Genomic DNA, 24740 nt, shown 5'->3' with positions numbered 1-24740 from the left:
CTTTTAGTTTCTCCTCCGTGTCGCTTTCCGACTCGCTGTTCTCGTCTGTCACTGAAAACAAAAGAGAAGAAAAGAAAAGAGATTTATAGCACCAGTAAAGTCGGAAAAGGCCCCCAAAATATTAAATGACTTATGCAATACTTGTTTAAATAATGAGATAAAGGCAAGACTGCAAAGCACATGGAGTGGGTTGACTGCTGAGAGTATTAAAGGTAAACTATTAATAAACTACAACAAAGAAAAAAATGAAGAAATAAAATAATTTGTGCCAAAGGGTACATATTCTTAAAACAATGATCACAATCAAAATTAATATGAGAATTTTTTTTCCAGTTTGTCAAATTTTTTCTAGACCAAACAGTTATCATAATAGAAAACAGAAAGTTTTATAGCAGCACGTAATATTTGAATGTGGGCCCCACATGGGCTTTCTATTGCCAAGCACACTGTGCACTTAGTTGGTGTTATACTGTATTTAATGGCAACTGGGAACCCATGATTGTCTAAACGTTGCCTTGCATGGTAAAGTCCTGTTTTTCTGTCTATGAGTTGCCTATTTTCTGTGTCTTTTGTTTTCATTGGACTACCAATCTAGTTTCCCTTATGAAGATTACTAAAAACTCCACAGGGTGCCAGACAATCACTGAATTAAGTAAAATTGAATTCATGTCTCTACTTGAGATGACAGACATATTGAAAAATGCAACCTCCTTCTTGAAAGCGCTGCAGTAGCGGACGCAATGTTTCGCAAGTTAAAGATGTCCGTGCAGTCAGTTTCAATTTTCTTTCACTAAATCAGAGATAGACAGTAGCCTGGTGTTCACTTGATGGCTCACCTCTCCCTGAGCTGGACTCAGCAGACTGAGACACCTTCTTCATGCGTTTCTTCCCTCTGCGCGCCTCGAAGATCCCATTGATCTTCACCACCATCTGGAGAAGTTGAGAACAGAAACACAAAGGCTTTAACCCTTTAAACTGATAAACAAAAATGTGCCTGTACCAAGATCCTTTCAGTGCAACCTCAGTGAGCCCTTTTCATTAGGTACTCTTCCACACAGGAAACGAACAGTAGAAATGTTCTTGCTCCTCTTTAAATCCCAAAGTGGGAGTTCGTACCTTAGGGATTTTCCTCCGTCTGCGATTGTAAGGGTCCCCTGAGAGACACGGGGTGTCGTCGGGGCTGCTGGGCGTGGAGGGGGGGCTGATACGGGAAGGTGAGGAGATGCCAGTGTCTCTGTTGGTCTTACGTAGCTCAGGGATCTTGAAGCTTCGTCGCTCCGAGTTTTGTCTCAAAAAGCCGGGCTTGGAGGAGAGCTGATAGGGACAAACACATTTTAGCATACTTTTAGGTTAGGTTAGGTTTTCCGATTCCATTGGATCTATTTGATTATCGTATTTATCCATATTTATCCATCCTTAATGTACCTTATTTGGCGTGCTGTGGACAGGAGATGAAGAGGCAGGTGAAATGCATTTGCTTCCCAAACAGCTTCTCTCCAGCTCAATATCTTCATAGGGGTTCTCCTTGGACGGGGGATCTTTAGAAGCAAAAACACATGTTTTTAACGTCACAAGTTACACAATAGCGCGCTCGTTCCAAAGCACAGATAAGCACTCTTTCCATATCACTCACGTTTGTTTTGCCAGACGATTCCTACTCCAGATGTGCGGAGAGCTATTACAAGTAGCAGTATGTGTAACCCAGCTCATATTTCATCATGATAAGACTTTTGCACAGCTAAAGTTAAAAGCAAGCCCTGCATATACGAAGTGGGGTAGCTTTCCAAAGCCTGTCTCTTTCTTTCTCTCCATCTGCCTCTGACTCTCCCCTGCTCTATCAATCCATCCACCAGATGTGACTTGTACGCAAATAAAGAGGGACGTTCAGTTCCCTGTTCCTTCTTGCTCAGGAAAAAGACAAAGGAAAAAAAGAAAAACAACAGATCAGTGTGCTGTTTTCCACATTGCTTGCTGAAGAGAGTGTCACACTAATCTCCATAATGTGTTTCTGTGTGCTATCAGCTAGTCAAACCCATCACATGTGGCAACTGTTGCCACATGTGATGGCAACAGTTGCCTTCCTCTCTGTCTGCAAACAGTGACATGCGACTGTGTGTTCAAAGGGTGTTTGTGAAAAGCTTGTGGGTGGAGGGAGGCAAGACTTCGAGGACATCACAAGCATTCATCACTGCCTCCCTGAACAGTTTTATTAGTAGACATATAGTTAGTCTGACTCGCTTTACCCATGGGAGGTTATTGAGAGTTCAGTGAACAATGTCTGAGAGTTTTAACTAACACTGCTGTACAAAAGGAGGAAACTAACAAGGTTAAAATAAGCTCCAGCATCACTCAGAAGTAGTTGAACTTAATTTGATTGTTGCCGGCAAAAACAGCCACCGTTACATACCAGTCTGCCCCCCACCCCAACCCCTCCCCCACCGCCATCCCAGAGCCCTGACAATCACAGAAGCCAACCTCAGCTACAATGCAACCTCACACAACGCCACTATTGTGCGTTATGAAATTAAACGCGCTCTAGGTGGGGCCGGCATAATACGACAGACAATAAGTGAGGAATTTCTATTTATAATTTTTTAATAAAAGCTGAGCGGCAAAGCTCTAAATTACAAAAAATATAAAAAGAGTAAAGAGATTTTGCCCTCTTTGTCAACTCTGTCACTGAACTCTTTCTTTCTTGCAAACTTTGAGTCAGTTTATGAATTTGCGTGCAAGGCAAAATGTTACAGAGATAATTTTTTGGTATGTAATATTTACCTATTATGTCCTCATAGACATTCTCCTCTGATAAAGTGCGTGTTAAGCCCAGTCTGGATTGATGATACCAGTTCACCTGGGAGCTTTCTGCAGACGACTGAAGCAAATCCTCAAATTCGTAGGACTTCCTGGTGGACAGAGGAGCACAAAGACGAAAGAGTTTTGGCTGACATCTTAAAGCGAACATGTGTCACGGTAATGTTGTTGATTTTTTCTTTTCACTTGCAAAACATGAAACTGATATTTCAGTTTGTTAGCTGCATCGTCAAAATAAACACATCTGTTTCATCAATCCAAATGTATCCACTGGAGCACAATGCATACATTTACACATGCGTGCAATCAGTAAATCAAAAGTCTTGGAATCAAAGTAATTCTGTGCAATTTTACTGCATTAGATTATACAGAATAATTATTTAACAGAGTACATCACAGTATCATGGCTTGCTCTCTTTATATGAAATAAAGTTAGATAAAGTAAATGCAGTGTCGCCGCTCTGACGCAGTTTTAGCCAAAACTGAACAATACTGGATGATGTGGATCTGGTGACTGGTGAAGGCACATCTATGGAAAAGCACCCTGCAATGGACACTCAAGAGGGAGACAGCCTGACCAAACAAAGGGCTTGACACAGCAACACACTTGAGCACACACTTGAGCGAGGCCTCCACATATGGTATGGAATGTAACAGATCCAAGCCAAGCTCCGAAACAAGAATTCAGACCACTGGAAAAAGCGAACAATAGATGTGCTCAATACTGCAGAGTTCACATTTTTTTGGTTTCCCTACAGAGAGTCCTGCTTTTTTGATTGTAACCATCTGAACTGAAGGGCTACTGAGAGCCGAAAAGTCAAACATCTTTAACCGTTTGCAATCAAAAGACTACTTTTCAGATCGATCAGATTTTGCACTTTTAACGTAATTACGCCGAATGAATTTTTAAGAGCTCATTTTTTTGTAATTCTGTGAAAAAGCAAAGCTTTTTGACATGACTCTTCATGTTGCTCTTCTATTATTCCAGTGGAGTTTTTTTGGATGGAGGAACTAGTTGCGTCGGTGTGTACATTCCTGAGATCAAACCAATGAGCTCATTTTGTGGGATATTTAGAAAAAAGGATGAGGTCACCGGTGATTCTGATTTACAGCAGATGTGGGAAATGTTGTGCACCTCCATGTTTGTTTAATGCTGACGGGGGAAGGGTTTAAGGACATGTACACCGAGCTATCGCCGGCCAATCCAGTTCCCACTTTACAACTTTTGGAAAATTTTCGCTTTTGCGGTGTGTGGGCTGGGTTAACTTTATTTTTCCACATTTTCAGCATGTTATTAAACTTGAGTAAAGATCTAACATTCTTGGTCAGGAAGGATATTTTTCCCTTCTTTCTTTTCAGTGTCTTACCTGTTGCTACTGTTACGTGCTTTATCTGCCCACGGTCTCCTGCAAACTCCTGGGGGTGGGCACGTGGGTAGAGGTGGAGGAGGAACGGAGGGCAAAGGAGGCAAGTTCCTTCTTCCCTTTCCCAAGAAAGGCCCTGAAGCTGGGGTGGCGGGCGGCGTGTGGTGCTGGAAGGTTCTTTGAGGTTTAGGGAGAGGGTTTATAGATGGAGCACCTGGCTCATTGTACACATTCTCTGAATCTCCATCCCTCCATCTCCGTGTCCCACTAGGTCGAGCCATGTCAAAAGTCCCAAAAATGGGCTCATTGCCCCTCTTTTCTGTCTCCTCCAGCTCTTCCTTAGAGGGAGGACAGAAGTAATTTCCTGGGAATGCCAGTGAAGGTCTGTCAGGAACCTCCTTTGTTGCCTTCTCTAGTTTCTTAACATGAGTTAAAACACTTTTCTTGTCTTGGGGTTGTTCTGTTGGCTTAGAAGCCCGAAATTCCCTCTCTACCATCACTTCTCTGTCTTTGTTTGTTGGGGCTTCTGGGGATTTAGGTCTCGAATCCCCCAGCTTACCAACATTCTCCTTCCCCGAGTCTTGTCTGTCCCAGCTGACAAACCTCTTGCTGTCTGTCCTTTGGACTTCTGTAGTTTTGGATTCCTTTTTCCTCACTGTCTCAGCTTCCTTCAGTGTCGCACTTAGTGGACATGTTCCTGAAATAGTTACTGGGACAGACTCCTTCTTGCCCTCCCACTGGGATATCTTATCACGGATGCTGGCGGTTTTGGCTCCTGCTGGGCTCTTGTTGTGGTTCAGCTTAGCGCACAGCCCGTTTTCCATGTTGGGAGCCCGTGGGTCAGTAGCAGGAGTCGTGGCTCTCCTGTGAGCCAGCATGGAGTCAGGAGGACCTGGGCTGAGGAAAGGAGAGAGGTGATTCTTTATGGACACAGCGGTGTCCCTCCTGTCTCTGTCCACTGGTGACCCACACACCTCTTTGGGCTGGGGCACCACTGCTGACGGAGCCTCGCCAAGCTTCAAGCCACAGCACTGGAGCCTAGGAAGGAAAGATACGGAAAGATGAGCGTGCACACAAATTAAAGGAGAAAAAATACTAGAGAGACATGGCAGTAAATCAGTTAATTAAGAAACCTGTACACGGAACTAAAGGACACAATTAAATCTCATTATTGTTTGATTTTAATGCAGACACAATGAAGAACCAAAAGGAAAATAGCAAAACACATGGTAAACTCTGCATTTATACCAGCGTCTTGCGCAATGACACTTCAGATGAGCCCCTGACATTATTAGAAGAAGCTGCACACACTAATACACTTTTGACAAAGCCATAATATGGAAAAGGCCAACAGAGAACACAAAAATACTTCAAAAATAACATCTCAAAAAAACCACACACTATTCAGACAAGCTCTCCTTAAACCTGTCAAAAACTTTAGAAATTCAACTCGACACATGACCGCAAGACTACAAAATGTTTGTTATAGATTATGATCTTCCATAACCAGAGCTTTTATGTCATGTGGGACAAAAGAAAAGGTTCAGTCCTTCTGAAACAGTGTATTACAGTTTTTAGGAAGGAAGTTTTCTGCAAGCTTGAACAAAAAGAAAACAAAAGATGCAACCAGACTGTGTGGAAGGAGCGAAAGGAAACCGAAAGAGAAAGAAAGGCAAAAGCTGCAGGCTTTTCTTGGTAAAGCAGCAGTGAGAACTATGTAGATTAAAAAAAACAGAGGGAGGGATTACATTGGACTGTTGTCAAATCTAATAATGAATTGTGCAATATTTTTTTTAAATTGTCCACTTCCGCTTTTACTGTACACAGCAGAGAATCTTAAAATTGGCCACACAATCCCAGTGCTTACGGTTCCACCCAAACCGAGCTTTGTTTTACGGGCCAAACAGGAATTCTTGTTAAAAGAGTTCAAACATCTGTTGGGTGCCTCTGTCTCAGCTGTGATTCACTCCTGGAACATTACTGAGTCATGACTGTTTGAACTCTGGGTTTGAGGGTCAAAGTTTACGAGCTACACACAAAGCTATTTCTGGAGAGGGAGATGCAAGTATGCGCAGATGACGAGAGGGAGCTAAGTGTGGACGTGCATCCTTTCTTTTCCGCTCCTGACCCACAAAACTCTGTTCTAGCCCAAAAGCCTATTCATCAAATGACTTGAATTTCCAACAAACAGAGGAAATGTGGCCTTGCTGGGTGACTTCTGATGACATTGCTGGATGTGAAAACCAACAGTCATGCAATCTAGAGGAAATCTCCAGGGAGGGGGAGGGGGGAATTACTTTCCTCAAAGACCTTCAAAGACAAGGCAAAACTTGATGAAAGTATGATCACGGAGGAAAAGATATAATTCTCTTCCAAATTAGGAAGGTCAATAAAAAACAAAAGTTAAGGAGAGCCAGATTAGGTAGAGACAAGTGACTGAGTTACAGAAAAAGTGGAGCCAAAGAAGAAAAAAAAATGGTAGTCTAACAATAAATAGCGGACATTTACTGCAATGTAACTAAGGGCAGATTCAGGGTCACCTGGGACAGCTCTAACGCTGTGCATTATTGAAAAGGAAGGTTTTAAGCCCAATCTTAAAAGTAGAGATGGTGTCTGTCTTCCACATCCAAGTTGCGAGCTGGTTCAACAGAAGAGGGACGTGGAAGATGAAGGCTCTGTCTCTCATTCTGCTTTTAAATACTCTAAGAACTAGAGTGTGCCATCCTAGAGCAAAGTTCTCTATGAGGGTGATACGGTACTTTCGGTGGGTCTCTGAGGGTGGAAAGGAGGCTACTGCAGGAGTGTTTGAAATGGACAAAAATATTCATCGGCTTTGGACTTTTCCCTGAGAGAAATGTCTGGAACCTTTTGAGCAACTGTGACTGGCATGGCAGGCCCTCAAAACAACAGACATCAAAATCTTCCACCCCTATTGGCACAAACAAAAAGGAAAATCCCATCATTATAATCTAAATAGAAACTAATGAATGCTGTAAGGATGACAGAAGGGGCCTTGGAGAGTGGTCATGGACGCATCAGACAGTGGCAGCAGGGGGGCAGTAACAGTATCAAGATGCCAGATGGCTGCCTCTGCCCTGTTCTGCTCCCCTTCCCTGCTATTGTTGTACTGTTGAGCTTAATGAAAAGGGGGGTCTCCTCCTTGCTTAAGTCCACTTCAGAGTTTTCTGTTGGCTATGGGACCATTTCTTGAAATTTGGAGGAAGTTGTGCTTTGGCCAGCTAGTATGTTCCACTACTGGCATTAACCGTACAGTTATTTATTTGGGGTGGCTGTGGTTCAGGTGGTAGAGCAGGTCATTTTACCAACTGGAAGGTTGGTGAAGTGATCCACGGCTCCTGCTGTGTCAAAGTATCCTTGGGCAAGATACTGAACGCCCAATCAGTTTCCCCGAACACAACCATTGGAGTGTGTTTGAATATCATTGTGTGTGTGATTAGGTTGCAGTAAAAAGTGAGTAGAAAGAAAGTGTATAGGTACCAGTCTATTTACCATTCGTATATCGAAGCTCCTCAATTAATTTCATAATGACAGATGAGTGTGTAACATCAAACTTATTACACAGAGGTAAATGTCCTTGTTTAGGAGGACAAAACAAACACCATACAAGTTGGAATCAGATACCATACTACACGATATCATAGAAGCAAAATGGCAACCTATTCAATTGGCTTTTAAGGCACCCACCCGTTGACTGATTGGTAGATGCAGTTGTCAGTGTTTGTACAGAGCAGCAGGGCCCTCCCACCGGTCATGGTGCTAGCAGCTGGCATCCTGAGAAGACAGGTAAAAAAAAAAAAAAAGAGAGAGACGGTCAGCCAGTCAGTCAGAAAGATGGAGTGTCTATTAAAAAGGAAAACAGAATTATATTTCAGCTTGCAGGTCAAAAAGTTACAAAAAAAACAGTATAAGCAAAAATATTTCAGCTTGTATTTTTTCTCATAAATAGGCAGACATATAGATTGATGAACGAGGACTGGGTCAAAAGAAGATGCTCCTTTCGAGGACTCTCTTAGGGAGTGGTGTGTGAAAGTAAACTACCAAATGGCTCAAACAAATCTCTTATTTTAAAACTCCTTTTTGAAGACAGCTGCAGAGAAGCAGACCTCACAGACTGCATGGAATACCACCAAACTACCATTCCTCACTTGGTCAGTAATTGGAGAATAGCACTGAAAAACGGCTAAACAGCCAACAGGCATATTAGGTTCCCATTAGCCATGTGGCATTATGGAAAAATACAAAAAAAGAAGAGACCCACACTGTAATGCAATTAAGATCCATTAGGATTATATCGGCGGTGGTGAGACAGGAGCACTCACACACATTTTGTTTTTGCACATTACAAATTGTCCTTTCATTTCTGACAAGAGCTTCCGTAATTTGTTGTCTATCTTCCAGCCACACATTTTCCTGCTGTTGTTTATCACAGGCAAGTAGTGCCGATGCGAGGGTGAGGGGACGTGCTCAGTTTTAAATTATTACTGGGTCCATTTGTCAGTGCACAATGAAACCAGATCCACTTGGAGCGCAGCAAGGCCATCCATATGCAACACTGAACTGGAGCCACTGGTGCACAGTGCTCATTGCTTGGCCTGTAAACACTGGTGGAGGGCTGGCATGAAGCAATAGGCCCTGGCCTTTTGCTTCTGGCAAGTAGTAGTAAACGCAAGGAAAAAAAGAGATAGTTCAGGGCCAAGTCCTGCTGTATTCATGCTTTTAATTCTACAGTAAATTCACAAAGCCACTAATACATGCATTGCCACCCTGCTGCATAGCCAAACACAAAACCCCATATGAAAATACACCTACATAGACTTCTACATCCTGCCAAGAAGTCCATATGCCAGGCCCACACGCGGATTTATGTGTTTGACTTCTACCACATGTGCTCGGATACTTAGAGGTGTTTGCAGGCCGTTAAACATTTCCTGGCCTGGCTCTCCCTCTCTGAGGGGTATGTGAGCCAAATTGACCCAAATTCCACAAATTGTTGTCCTAACTGCTAGTGAGGGGGGAGACTCCAAAAAAAGTCAAAATATCAAATGAAAAAAAGTAAATTGCAAAATAATATAAATAGCTGAACTCTTCCCTGAGCTAATAGCATAAATAGCCCTCAGGTTTTTGCTTTATGTGTTTTCCTCTTTGAGAATGAAAGAGCAAATGGAGTATGAGGAAGAGTTGTGGTCTGGTCTGATTAGAAGCTGACCACAGGAACAATGTGTCATCCTTTTTAGCTTCTAGCTTTTGCCCACAGCTCAAGCCATTCATTCTTTTGTGTTTAGCTCCCCATCAGTCCGAAGCCTAGCCCCCGAGGGAGGAGGAGGAGGAGGAGGTTTGCATCAGCCATCCACTGGCCTGTAGGCCCAAATTATTTTCAGCTGTGAGCTGAGCGGGGTCACATGTTTGAGGAGAAACATCAAGTGATTTTTTTTCTTCCTCCCCCACCTGATTATTTTCTTCTTACGAGAAAACCCCAAAAAAGAAACGAAGAACAGAAATCCAGCATGGAAAAGAGGGTGGGCGCGGAGAAGCATGAAGACTTCCACAGGGATGTTATGCCGTAATTAAACTGTAAAACTTTTACGATTTAATTCTTTTCTGTGTTGCAGAAGGGCGTTGCATGTCACGAGGGGGAAGGGGGTGGGGTGGATGGAAGACAGGAAGAGAGGAGAGCAGTGGTGGTGCAGCTGGAGAGACAGGGGTTGTCAAAGCCAAAGAGGAAAGTAGATATTGCAAAGAAAAATATGAGTATACTGTTGCACTGTGAAAACAGTGCATGCTTTTAGGCTGTCCCACTTCATTGTTAGGATCCCCAAGGCCAAAATTCTCAGCCTTAAAAGGTAATTTGGTATTTTCACGCGATTCTGTCTTACTGGATTCTAACATTTTGACTGATGCGCTTCCCAGCACTTGCCTGAACCTGACGAGCAGCAGTGTATTCACAGCTTGTAAAAGCGGTAAATCCGACAGCATTGCTGGTTTTACAGCATTCGGTTACTGAGGAAACTTTTCTGGGAGGGTGCTAAGGCTTTTGTCTGCAACATCTATTGGCAGCCATTGTTAACGCTGACCTCTAGAAAAAAAGATGGCCGCCATAACAATGCAGAGGTTGAGGGAAGTCATCTGCTGAGACCAATAAAAACATCACGGGGAAACTGCGACCCAAAAGACCTCTACCTGCCCCGCCCCTTCAGCCTCTGTCCTGTGATGTGTGACAGGCTGCACATGTGGGGCAGAGGAAATGGAAGGAGTACTGTTCATCCTCAGCTGCGTGGATGACACAGGAGGGGAAAATCGCCTGGAATGGAGATAATTGTCTGATGTTTATGACAATTATGGTTTGGATACCAAGTGATTTATCTACAAACAGTACTTCTGCTGCATTCTGTCATGCACTGACTCTATTGCTGTTTCTAATATTTATATTATTCATCCAGCGATCTGAAGAAAAAATCAATGACAAAAATATATCTAACAAAGGACAAATTTCAAAGCAGTCATGGACTCAGGATGGAAAGAGTCTTGGTGGTTGGTAAACACTACACAGTACTAAATACCTTTAAACCTTTAAACCTTAAAAGATAACAGAAGCTGGTGTCAGAGGTAGGGCATCAGAGCCAAGCATCAGTTGCATAACAAACCCCGTGGGAGATTTTATCAGCAGATGGGCCCTCGGTATCTGGACACGGACAGATTCACATAAACACACCGAAAATATACCACAGAGAGAGGGATGTTGCTTATGTTGCTAAATGTCAAAAAATACACGCTGAATATAATGGTAAATGTACATATAAGAGAGAGAACAGTTTTTAAACATGTTTATGGTCGTGGTAAAAAGCCTCTCAGTTCTCAGGTATAATGGTCCAGTGCTTACCAGGTCTTAAAATTAGGTAAACACAACGAAAAAGTGACATATTGCACGGTGTAATTCTTTATTTACTAAAAATAAGCCAAAATGCAGAAGCACTCTGTGAAAATCTAAGTATAATAATAATCATTAGTAACTATTTTTGCGTGACTTCATCACTCTCTTGTATCATCATGGAACAAATTTGGCCCACACTTATTTTTCAATTCATTCGGGTTTGCGGCCATTCATTTATGCACAGCTCTCTCAAAGTCCTGGCATTTCAATCAGGTTGAGGTCTGGGCCATTCCAACACCTTGATTGTTTTCTTTTTCAGACACTCTTTTGCAGATTCACTGCTGTGCTCTGGATCATTATCCATTATCATTATCAGCTGTCAAAGACAGCTTCACATTTGACTGTAGAATACTTGCTATACTGCTATACAGAGGAGGTCATGATCAACCCAATGAATGCAAGGTGCCCAGGTCCTATGGCTGTGAAATATCCTAAATATTCACCCCTCCACCACCATGCTTGACAGTTGGTGTGAGGTGTTTGTGCTGACATGCTCTGTTTGATTTTTGCAAAATGTGTCGCTGTGCATTATGGCCAAACATGTCCACTTTGGAGACACTGTTTCAGAAGTCTTGTGGTTCACTAAGAATTTTGAGTAATCCCTACATCAAGTGTTTTTCCAAGGTATGCTGTTATATGTTATATGATATATGTTAGCAAGCACAAAAAATTACCCAGCTAGACACACAGCAGTCCTTTCATAGATGATGCTGAACTCAATTATTTGATGACAATGTATTGATGCTTACACAAATTTTCTACGCAAGGATCTACTTGTTTGACTAGTCATATATGGTAAATGGTAAATGGCCTGTATTTGTATAGCGCTTTTCTAGTCCCTAAGGACCCCAAAGCGCTTTACACAACCAGTCATCCACCCATTCACACACACATTCACACATATATAGAAGTTGACCTAGTCTTTGCTATGAAGTGCAAATATATTTTTATGCATTCAGACAGTGATATTACCAGTCATACTTTTCTAACTTGGCAGAATATTATTTTTTTTGTACTTTTGCTCCAAAAATCATCTCAGGTGTTGATATTTGGTGATAACTTGACAAAATGTTGCTATTGGAATGAAACCTTTATCAGACTCTATGCAGGGGGTGCTGTCAGTGTTTCACTCTCTGCTTCATCAGACCTTTAAGTCACTGTCAGCAAGCTGTGGGCCGGCTGCTGTTATCAAACTCGGGAGGCCTGTCTGCCTCTTCTCTACAGCTGCTTCTCATAAAGATTTCATCCTCCTCTCTGTCTCTCTGTCCAGCCCTGCAGGAACAGCTAACACCATGACATCATCATTCCTCACTTGCCTTCCCCAAACTTGTTCTTTTCTCTCTGTCACTGCGAAATACCTAAAAAGGACAAAATTACTCAGAGCTCACACTTCATTTCACAGATATCACAGCTTGGAGTAAATACAGCAAAGTAACTTTGGGTGGATAAACTACTGGAGTTAGCCTTTACATAACACTAAAAAAATTATTGCCCAAAATGTGAGTTATAGCAAGTAAAGAAGAGACGATCATTCATGTTCTTCTGATTCTTTCTGCAACCAAGGCAGAGCTGGAGACCGTATCCCTTACATGATGTGGTTCAGTATACGACGTGCCAAAGCCGTGCCTGTGATCAATTTAACACTCCACTGCACATTTAGCCAGGTTCTTCTGGAATGGCAAACTTGGTGGTTTTTTTCCTACCCGTCCTTCACTCTTTTATTTCTCTCTTTCATTACCGCTCTTTCATTCCTACTTAGTCTTAAAGTTGCGGGGAGCAAAGTATGATGCAGAGGAAGAAGCAAAGGAAAAAGGGGGCGGGGTTTAATACTTTGCCCACTCTCTTCCATACAGAAAGCAGAAATCATGTAGAGCCAATTTATTGTGAGGCATATGTTAGGAATCCCAACTGGCACGCTGCCTTGAGCCCTTGCAGGGCTTGGAAAGGTTGTGCCTGATTCTTAAAGAAGTAGGGCAGAACAGTTTGATGGTAAAGGAAAAAATGTACAGAGAGGAAGAGGAGGAGATGGTCTGGCAAATAAAAAATGGAATTTTATCACAACTCTGCAGTCTCCCTCTCTCTGCTTCTCTCTTTGTGTCCTGTTCAGGGCCCCTGCTGCTTTTCCAAGCTGATTCCATAGCAAGGCCTTGGAGAAAATCCAAACAGAAAGACTCTGACTATGAGTGCCCGTGTACAATATTTGGCCACGCACAGAAACACTTTTACAAGCCTGGAAAGTGCCCACTCACCGACAAACACACATATGCACACACATTGTGCAACGTGCTGTCCAAACCCATTGATAATCCCCCTGCCCTGCTGTGGTGTGTCCCCTTGGCCCTCTCCCTCCATTGTAAGAGGAGGATGGACGTGAGACAGCATTGAAACTGGGTTAGCCTCAAAAGCAGACAGGAACTGTGGGGGGATACCATAAACAATTAATTTCTCCCTGTGTGTGTGTTTTTGCTTATCAGTCCATTCTAAATATACCATTGTATCCATTGTTATATTTCTAATGTCGCATATATAGCATTTCTTGTTATTGTGGTTGTCATTTTTAACAAGAGACTCCCGATGACTGGTGTCTAGAGTCTATCCCACTGGGAGCTGGGATCATGGACCAAAATATTACCTCAGAAAATGTAAACAAATCTTAATTATGACTGGGGTGACAAAGAAAGCCACTGCAGGCGCAATTATGGCGTGAAGGCACAGCCATGCAACAGAATGCGACACCATTTGTGAGGCTTTTTCACACATCAAGTGAGTACTTATTTATTTGTTTGTCTTTGTGCACTCAGATGAATAGGAAATGTGATTCAGTTCGCAGGAAGCTTAAGTAAGAGCAGCCTCCTGAAATGAAGTCATTGGGCTTTTCCGCACAAAGTGTTTCTGCTTACAAATTCACCCCATACAGTAAGAACTTGGGTTTGTTTTTGATAAATGGGACAACTTTGGCTACCACAAGGTCAAAATGGCAACAAGCAGAAGGAAAACTCCACACAAGCTCAGCAAAATCCTCCCCAAAAGTCCTTCGCACTTGATCTCCACTTGTCAAGAGTTTATAAATAATTCATCTCAGGCTTTTAACTCCATTAGAATTTGTGGCTTCCATTTTTCATGTGGTTAGCAGGTCAGTCGTACACTAAAGACTTAAATGTGATATTGTGATTATGTTTGGGAGAACGTTTAAACACTGTTTGCAAGATAAATGCTGAAAATCAGATTGATCCTCTGAGTCTTTCTTTTTAAAAACTCAACTGACCCGGTGGAAAATTGCAAAATGAAGTATTTCCTCCATCTTAACAATGGATTTTACTAATCAACAACACAAGCTCAGAGGCTACTAAGAGGCATTAACTATCTCCATCAGTGAAGAAAAGCTTCGTGAACAAAATGAGAAGAAAAAATAGAAGTGAAGGATGATGAGCCTGACTTGTAGGCATAGCAAACAAATCTCTTTTTCTTTCTATCCCCCCATCTGGGAAAGCGTGTCGTATTTCTTCTCCTTGCAGAGGTGGAGCATCTGTTCGCCAAATCCCTCCCATGGACTTGTCAGCCCCTCCTGTCCACTGACACAAAGCTCCCATCAGCACAGCTCTGACTCATCCCCAGTCTGCTCCCAATTACCCTTCTGGCTCCAAAGACCAAAGACCTTGCCAACTCATTCCAAGGCCAATTTTCAGCTTTCAGTTTGGCCTACATTACCCCCATAACATTGTCCCTGTTAAGTCCAAAATAGGGTACCTTTACAGCTAATACACCACTTTAGTTTGAGCAAACCTGGAAGAATGTAGTTTAAATCTCAAAGTGCTCAAAAAGTGCTTTTGGGATTTTCTGCATAACTAGAATGACATTTTTCAGTTCAATTCAATTCTGTTTTGTTTATATAGCACCAAATCACAAAGCAATTGCCTCGAGCCACTTCACTTTGTAATGTAACGGCCCTACAACACTAGAAAGAAAACCCCAGCAATCAAATGACCCCCTATAAGCAAGCACTTGGCAACAGTGGGAAGGAAAAACTCCCTTTTAACAGGAAGTAACCTCAGACAGGACCAGGCTCAGGGAGAAGCAGCCATCTGCCACAACCAGCTGGCGCTGAGGGGATAGAGACAGGACAAAAGACAGAACACATTTTCAACACCAAACTCAAGGAAGGAGTGTCAGAAAAAGACAATCTGATAGTCACAAACTACTCAGTGACTCACCAGATGTGCAGAGGTTAGAAATTAAAATGTAAAACATTCAGCTCCTATCCCACAAATACAATGGGATTGCCCTATGCTAAGAAACAAGGTCTCGGTCTAGGAGCACCTGTAGTTGCAGCTCATATAAATTATCACTTACATAGTAAGTATGGTCTTTGACAGGAAATCTTGCCAAACAAAAGGCAATGAGACTTTCTATTTGATGTGATGAATTTCAGCGGATGATTTCTTAACACCCGCAAGTAGCATAGCGATAGAGGCGCCTCTTACGCACACTTACTGCTGTCACACAACCATAGATGTCTATGTTTTACCAAGCCCTCGAAGAGATGGAAACAATCCCAGGGCATGACACCTGAGACCTGGCTCTGCTATCAACAGCACCCAAAGGGCCAGGATTTTACAGACATGCGAGGAAGCGTCACGTTATACGCCATAATTCATGTGGGGAAAACACATCCAACAGTAAGCAGCATTTATGGCTATCTGATATTATACTGTGCTGACACACAATGTGGGTTTCTTGAGCCTAATGGTAAAACCTTTCCTCTCGGAGAAAGCTTCAGCCTGCGCGAATGTGCTGCAGTGAGTGGACTTACACATCCTTTCAACAATAACCTGGCTTCTTGAGCACACTAACATTATCCTCTGGGCCCCTGATCAAATTTCTCCTCAAAGCCACAGTCTCTGAGTTGAGCTCCAATGTCAAAAAATCCTCTCTCTCTCTCTCGCTCTTTCTCCTTCCTGTTTTTTTCACGGTTTCATATTTTAAGGGTTTCACTTGAGAATTCCCACCAGAGATCCCACCCCCCATCCCATCCCCTGCTCCTCTGCATGCCTGCACAGAAACAGATTTTTGTAATTCGCCGCCAATCCCTGGGGGAGCTGAAAAAGGCGAGAGCTTGGGAAAGTGCTCTTCTGGAGTGCAAACTCCAGAGTCAGAGCTGACGTTTTTGACCTCCACACACCCCTTGACCGACAACTGCGAGCCTGGGCCGAGCGTGCCGGTGGATGAAGAGAGTTTAGCACCAGCGGAGCAAGCCAAAAGACGTGCATTTCCGCTTTCGTGTCTTCAAGAAGAAAGGTGTTTCATTTTGTCAGTTCATCTAACTGATTTATAATTTCTGTATGATACCAGAGTCACTGAAAAACTTACAAAGAAGAAACTTGTGCAAAAATGTATTCTGTTTTTTTAGTTAAATATTGCTAAACTAGAACTGCAAACCAGCCAATAAAGCTTTGAACTGTATTGCAATAAAATACAGAAATTACATTATGAAAACCATAATTAAGCTGGAGACAGACAAAGAGACAACTACTACTTTCTCTCCATCTAACAAGACAGTGCTTAGATGTGATTTGGTATGATCAAAGCTGCTCTGTGTCTGCAGATTGTCTGGGGCATCTACTCATTATGTTGTTACACTTTGATGAAATCTCCAGCTCCAGGTCCAGATAAAGTATTGTTTTAATTGTCATTTTAGAGTAGATCACTAAATTCACAGGTAAACAACCTGTAAATTTAGAAAAGAGAAGAGATTCAAACTGTGCACTAACCTTTTCCCACTTTGCTTGGAATGCCCATCATAACAAGGCAACCTGAGCCCAAATCAATGAGGTGTACAGCCACATTATAATTACACTTTGAACCCAGATGGACACATTCCTTTCCAGACTGCAGCCTTCTCCACCTACAAGTATGTTTTTTACTCCCACCAAGTTGGGGATGTTAAGCAAAGAGTAAATGCATGTTTCTTCTTAAACACAGTGTTTGTAGATGTGCATGGAAAGGTTTTGTACCAGTGAGGCTGTAAACGTTCTCGCCTGTATTTCCATGTCTTTGTTTGAATCTGTCTGCGCCTGTTTTTCTGCATGTGTGTGCGCATGTGCGTGCATGTGTGTGTTCGGGTTTATGCCACACGCCGCCAACGGGCACAGGCTACAAAGCCACACGGGGCTGGCACTTTGGTTTGGATGGTGGTTGTCAGCACTGGTTTTCCCGTGATGATTTTCCAAGGCCACATCTAACAACCTGCCATCCAGCTGCAGCTGCCTCTGTCTATGCCCATCTCTCTGCTAGAGATTCACATTCTGCACCGCTGTCTATGTAAACAGCGCAGCGGGACAGAAATTCGGCATGCCATGTCCTGTTAAACGTTCCAATTAGTGTCACAGCAACCATTTTCCCTCTGGCTGTGGTCAGAGCTCTTTTTAATATAAGTCAGACATTGAAAGAGAGAGAAGATGCCAGACAGAGCGACAGCTTGCATGCGAGAGGCTGGTGGGGGGGGGGTGTTTGTGTCAAGGTTACGGGTGAACTTGAAAGCTATATGGCCAGCTGCCAACTGGATAAATGACTCCAGTATCCAGTGTGATGGTATGCATTATCCGTGCATAAATATATGCATTTATGTGAGTTGAAACAGGATTCCAGGTCTCTAAGATGGTACGAATTATTCTTGCATCCGTGTGTGTGTGTGTGTGTGTGTGTGTGTGTGTGTGTGTGTGTGTGTGTGTGTGTGTGTGTGAGAGAGAGAGAGAGAGAGAGAGAGGAGATATCAAAGGTTGTTTTTTTTTTACTATGATTAAACCCATGGCCATCTAACAACATCACAGATAAATGCCCACTGCCACCACAACTTGGAAACCAGAGGAATTCTTTGACCATCGCTTGTTCTTTCAGGGTATGTCACTGTGGTAACAACGGCGGCTGTAGGAGATTGGCCTGGGGGGGTCTTTAAGTTGCACGCCACCCTGCGGAGCGGCTGTCAAGAGCAGAGCGCCTATAAGAGGAGGGGTGGATGGGCCGTAACCTCCTAAAGGCCTGCTGTCACTTTTTGGAGTTGAAAACAATAGAGGAGACAGATGTCACGGACACACACACACACACACACACACACAGAAACACTGCTAAAATATGCACACAATACAGTGAAACTGCAGTACACAGATATGTGCACGGGCTTCATGTGTGCACAGCTGTCTGATACATTTGCAAAACAAATCCATGAAAAGTGTGGGTCCGCGTAAAAACAGGTCCGTAACAGTTAACTTTCTTGCAAAATAGAGACCTTTGCGTCAGCACGGAGCTAAAACGCTGCTTTCCTGGATGTACTCGTACTCTAGTGAGTCATTCCAATGAATCAAGACTGATTTCTCCACTTCAGTATGCATCCAAGTAAAAAAAACAAGCCAGTGCACTCATGAAAGATGACCAATTTGTCACAATACTAAACATCTGGTGTTTCAGAATTCAGGACCCCCCCCCAACACACACACACAATGAATACATGCTGATGAAACATTCTCTGAGTAGATTTAAGCCCTTGTGCTTTGCATGTGTTGATGTGTCTAAGTGTGTTTTTCATGAGGGAACACATAGATGGACGCTGAGTGAAAATAACATGGATATGAGTGTGTCAGGATTTTGGTGTGAAAAGTCAAACAGGGAAAAGTGGAGCAAATGGCTGAGAGCAAAAATGAGTAACAGAGGAGGGGCATGACTGAAAAATAGGGAGGGTAGAAATCCTGTGTGATGAATGCAAAGTTACAAGTGCTGACTTTTCCTCTACAGTGCATATTGTCTTACACCGCAGCCATGAAGGCAATTAGCCTCCGATCTTAACTCAGAATGCAAAAATCCAATCTGCCAGGCCAGTGTGTGTATGATAGTAACACTACTACCAGACACAAACACAGAGACAGATACAATGTGTTTACAGGAAAAGACTGCAGCTCACTTATTATAAGTTTGCTGACTAGCAGACAGATGGTCCCTGTGTCTTTATCTCCAGCTCTATAAACCTTCTCTCTGCAACGCTGGGGGAGTCAGCCATTCTCAATTCAATAAACGTCCCAGCCTTACCCATTTAAGTGAACCTAAAGTACAGAAAAAAAAAAGTTTGGCTGCGCCTCAGTCAGAAATATAAATATTCCAGTGCTGCATGTTCCAAGGATTTTGTTCTTGGGTTTAATGATCACCCAACAGACTGAAATACTCGAGGAGACTTGAGGAATCCACTGGGATGGATTATATTGGCTGACTGATAGCCATCCTTTGCTTACAGGACATGGCAGACGATCCTTCAGTTTTACAATCTGCTTTGAAACAGAAAGTACTGTATCAAACTTATTATTGTCTCTTTGACCACTAGTGGCATAGTAGAGCAGTGTTTTTCATCCTGCGTGTGCACGCCATAGAATGCGTTGTTTTTATGAGACAGAAGTATTCATGTTTGGATAACAAGGTGGAGCGCAAAGTTATGAGCTAATGCTACCACGTATGGTTGGTAGCTGCATCTTTAGACTACATAGGTGCAAAGGACAGACAAATATAACCGCCTTATATGGGCATTTCTACTTCAACTGGCTTTCAACACAAAAAGCAACCATATTTGCTGAAGGAAACGGAGAGGAGATGTTACGGCTGGCGTTCCGCTTTCTTGACAATACCACATATCATCAGTACAACAATGATGGAAAGATGAAGTTTCTCCAGCCAGTTTCGGAATATTTCCAAACAAATAAAATGTTGTAATGTTGTTTTAAGAGGTAGGAAATGCATTCAAGAATTTTGCTGAGAAAGAAGATAAACAAGACTGTGTTTGTTTACAGTGAATTTAACATCATGGTGCTTTTTTTATTATCTCCTGGGACATATCAACATATTACAGTAAGTTATAGTTTAACAATAATTCACAACGGTGACCTCTTTATATGTAGGTGGTGATTTTGTAGTATTAAATACTCTTGTAATTTTACAGCCATGCCACATATTCACTTTGCAGCATAGCCAACATTGTGATGCACTATATTTTCATTCATTCTTTTTTTAAAAAAAGACTCCTTCTGGTTGGTTTCTGTTTCTCCATGGTTACTGTGCAACTTGTCTATATATTTAAAGAGATACTTAACAGCTATTGATGTGGATATCTACATAATCCACACTGTCCTGTGAACCAGAGTCCAAAGATAAAAGGTTGCTAAACAGGAAAAACTGAAAAGAAGAAAAGTACTGTTGTGGACCTCTGTTTAATGACTACAGCACATACAGTATATTATAACATATGAACTGCAGGCTCTCAAGTGTAATGACATTTTATCCCAGCTCCAAACTCTCAACTAATGCATACTCGTGCATACAGATCATTTCCCGATATTGGTAAGCTGACATTTTTCTGGAACTACCTGAGGTTTCCACCCAAGCTTGCCCCCTCACAACAACACAAGCAATGCATGAAGAGGTGCCTTTGTTCACCGCGAAGAATGCTCATCTCACTTATCCCCTCTTTTCTGTCTCTCTCTCTCTCCCTTAACAAGCCAAGTTTGGAATGCAGCACACACTTTGACCATTATCCAAATTGTCACCAGACCATCTACCCACACGCTGTTTTCATTTAATAAACGCTGAGAGCTGACAACCGTTGAGCACGCATGTGCACAAACAGCTCACAGAGGTCCAGAGAGCTGAGATCCGTGGACTTGATTCTGATGTTTTTTGACTGACTACTTGAGCAACACTCAGGATACCTTAACTGCAGCCAAGCAGTCCGGGATAACCGGTGCCTCATAAAAATTCAGAGGAAACCATACCCTAACTTCTGTCGTACATATTGCATTGAAGAAACATGGACGCGCTTTCTTTATACAAACAAGCATTATATGTGAGGACGACTTGTAAACGCACAAAGATTGCTTTAAATCCTTTGCCAATACTAATTTAAAAAAACAAACAAAAAACAAAACCAAAAGCAGCAGTAGCTTCCCAGGAAAAAAGTTTTCACTTAGTTCAGTAAAAACAATAATTTATAGAAACATGTGAGAAATGAAATCTTACCTTTCTGAGCTGGGTGAGCCCTGGTGAAGTGCTCCTGGGGCAGTTTCTCATTTTGCGAATCCTGACCCCGCAGAAGACAGCATCCACTTGCATGCTTCCTTTGCATCAGAGTATTTTGCCTTTCTTCCTCTCTCTCTCTCTTCCTGAAGTTTGAGCAGCCTTACCCCTGCCTCTCACTTCTCTCACTTTGCATTGCCCTTGTCAGTACCTCCCACGTATACACACAGAAAAAAAGACACTGGGTGCAGGGTACAAAAAATACTCTGAAAAAGTCACAAAGTTGGGGATATGCCTCCTCCTCCTCCTCTGTTCTTCAGTCTTCTGCCTGCGAACTAAAACCTTTACGGCTCCTTATGCGCTCTAGCTCTTAAACGCACACTCAGAGACTCCCTATCTCTCAGTGACACTGACTCGCTCTCTCTCTCTCGCCCCTTCTCAAACTTTTCCCACCCCTCCTTCCCTCGAGCCACCCCCTCCCCTTCTTCCTTCCTCCTCTCGCTCTCTCTCCTCCTTCTTCATTTTCCATCATCACCCCCCTCCCCCCCACCACAACTCCTCCCACCCACCTAAACCCCCCACTGCTGAACTAATCTGCAGCTGGCCCTGGTTGCTAGGGAAACCGAGTGGAGGGGGGAAAAAACTGAAAGAATGGCGCAGGAAGGGCCAAAGCTGAGCGCAAGTGAATACATAAATAAAAATCCAACTCCGGGAGCCAATTAATCAGTTTTATCTTCTCAAAGACTTCACATTTGACCAAAAATCAGTGGCAACAACAACCACAGGTAGTTAAGTGCTCCAAATGCTCAGTGTGTGTGTCTGTGTGGTAAGATTTCAGAGATTTCAAAGAGAAAAATGGTTTGAGCTGATTACTGATCTATCCGTGTTAGGAAATACAGACTGAGGAATTCAGCTCCTCATCTTAAGCCCAAGGCAGCAGGGTAACTCAATGATCCTGTGGAGAAAGCAGAAAACAAGACCGGACAGGCATGCTGATGACCAGGGCCATTGAATATTAACTTGTTCAAACCCACACACACTCTCTCTTTAGTAAGTGCATTATTGGAAGCTTAAAGACATAAATTCTTCCAAACCTGTCAAAAATCACACATGAACATGCAGTGAAATAGATGTTAAAGAGGCCTAAGACATGTTGAGGTAAGACATTCACTAAAGTCACATCTTAGATTGAAAAATGTTACCTAACAACAGCACTGCTCTGTGAGCGCCTGCAGGTGTTGTATACTTTAATCAAGCATTAGTTGCATTTTTTTTTTTTTGCTTAATGGGTCCATTAAAGTTGAAATATGCTTTATTGGTGTGACCGTTTCTGTATACAAGAATGTCAAAGCGCCAAAATATGAAAACATATTTAATGTAAAGTTGTACGTACAACAGTCATGTGTTGACTCTGGGTGATTCATGCTTCAGAGTGTGTACTCTGTGGTAGTTTTTTACACCATAGATAACTAATAACACACATACACTGCTGTTAAAAAGTATTTGCCCCCTTCTGAGTTTTTTTTCTTTTTTTTGCTTATTTGTCTCACTTACAGATTTCATCAAAAAATAATTAATGACACAAAAACAACCAGAGTAAATGCAAAATGTAGTTTTTCGAGCGTTTATTTTATTTAGAGGGGGGAAAAGTTATCCAAACCTTGTAACTGGTTGTGCCACTCTTGGAACAAACTGCAATCAAGTGTTTGTGATAACCAGACGATAAGGAGTCTTTCATAACACTGGCTCATTGGTCCACTCTTCTTTGCAGAGTTGTTTTAATTCAGTCACCCCGGGGGGTTTCCGAGCATGAATAGTCTGTTCAAGGTCAAAAGGCCAAAGGATCTCAGCCAGATTTAAGTCTGGACTTTGACAGGGCCACTCTAACCATTCAGAGGTGGACTTGCCAGTGTATTTCAGGTCATTGTCCTGCTGCACGAACTGATGGCTCGATATTATATTTCATTATTTCCTGGTAGACAGCAGAATTCATAGTTCCATCAATTACAGCAAATCGTCTTGGTCCCGGTGCAGCAAAGCAGCCCCAGACCATCACACTACCACCATCATGTTTGATTGTTGGTATGATGTTCTTTTTATGAAATGCTGTATTAGTTTTACACCAGACTCAAACCTTCCAAAAAGTTCTTTTCTCCTCAAAACCCTCCCATGGGATTTCTTTAGATGTTCTTTAGATGTTGTTCCGGGTTCATTTGTGACCTCTCCGATGAGTTGGAGTAATTTTGGTAGGCTGGCCACTCCTTTGAAGGTTCACCACTGGGCCAAGTTTTCTTTGTTAGTGGATAATGGCTCTCACTGTGATTCACTAGAGTTCCAAAGCCTTATACATGGCTCTGTAACCCAGGCTGATAGATGTCAATTACTTTGTTTGTATTGGCTGTACTCCTGTATTGGCTTCCCTTCATTGGCTTCCTGTTAAATCCAGAATTAAATTCAAAATCCTGCTCCTCACATACAAGGTCTTAAATAATCATTCCCCATCTTATCTTAATGACCTTGTAGTGCCATATCACCCCATTATAGCACTTCGCTCTTGCACTGCAGGCTTACTTGTTGTTCTTATTTAAAAGTATTTCAAAGTAGAATAGGAGGGAGAGCCTTCAGTTTTCAGGCCCCTCTTCTATGGAACCAGCTTCCAGTTTGGATTCGGGAGACAGTATCTGTACTTTTAAGATCAGGCTTAAAATTTTCCTTTTTGCTAAAGCATATAATTAGGGCTGGATCAGGTGACCCTGAATCCTCCCTTAGTTATGCTGGGGGACTCCCATGATGCATGACCTTTCTCACTCACTATGTGTTAATAGACCTCTCTGCATTGAATCATACTTGTTATTAATCCCTGTCTCTCTTTCACAGCATGTCTTCTATCCTGTCTTCCTTCTCTCACCCCAACCGGTCGCAGCAGATGACCATCCCTCCCTGAGCCTGGTTTTGCCGGAGGTTTCTTCCTGTTAAAAGGGAGTTTTTCCTTCCCACTGTCGCCAGAGTGCTTGCTCATAGGGGGTCATTTGATTGTTGGGTTTTCTCTTTATGTATTATTGTAGGGTCTACCTTACAATATAAAGCGCCTTAAGGCAACTGTTGTTGTGATTTGGCGCTATATAAATAAAACTGAATTGAATTTGTTTGTCAGCTGTTTCTTTTGCTCGTGCAGCTATTTGAGATCTTTTAGCCTACTTCACTTTGTCACACAGGTTCTATTTAAGTATTTTTTTTTTTTGATTGAACAGGTCTGACAGTAATCAGGCCTGGGTGTACCTTCACAAAATTTCAAACAGCATTACTTCAGCAAAACAACTATCTTGCTGATCTCTGAGCCTCCCCTTTGAAATGCAAGAGAGATCTAAAAAGCCTAGCTTGTCCTTCAATAGCTGTGGGGGTAATAGGGTGGAAGGTGGAGGCTAGCAACATCTGTTTGGCATTTATGCCACCTTATTGTGTTGCTGAGTACTCTATCAAGCCTACAGCTGGGATCCTGAGAGTGTACTGAGCCCACTGTCCAGGGGAGCCACATCATGACTATGAACACAACTCAAACAAGTTCTCAGTGC

The 24740-nt window shown here is 42.5% G+C and overlaps 1 protein-coding gene across 1 annotated transcript in view; it reads right to left on the bottom strand.

The window, feature by feature from the left end:
• si:dkey-82f1.1 (DENN domain-containing protein 2A) overlaps positions 1 to 21610 on the bottom strand; it is a 31640-nt gene extending 10030 nt beyond the window's left edge. The window contains exons 1-8 of the mRNA XM_005728188.2: positions 21172 to 21610; positions 7881 to 7967; positions 4179 to 5213; positions 2776 to 2903; positions 1426 to 1538; positions 1117 to 1314; positions 837 to 930; positions 1 to 51 (exon numbers count right to left, since the gene is read on the bottom strand). Coding sequence (XP_005728245.1) covers positions 1 to 51; positions 837 to 930; positions 1117 to 1314; positions 1426 to 1538; positions 2776 to 2903; positions 4179 to 5213; positions 7881 to 7966 — 1705 coding nt within the window. The 5' untranslated portion in view covers position 7967; positions 21172 to 21610. The remainder of the gene's footprint in view (positions 52 to 836; positions 931 to 1116; positions 1315 to 1425; positions 1539 to 2775; positions 2904 to 4178; positions 5214 to 7880; positions 7968 to 21171) is intronic.
• Positions 21611 to 24740: the final 3130 nt, after the last annotated feature.

This window comes from Pundamilia nyererei, unplaced genomic scaffold, assembly GCF_000239375.1.
Source record: "Pundamilia nyererei isolate P.nyererei 1_Seehausen unplaced genomic scaffold, PunNye1.0 scaffold00027, whole genome shotgun sequence".
Lineage (NCBI taxonomy): Eukaryota > Metazoa > Chordata > Actinopteri > Cichliformes > Cichlidae > Pundamilia > Pundamilia nyererei.
This window is presented reverse-complemented; position numbering and strand designations above follow the sequence as displayed.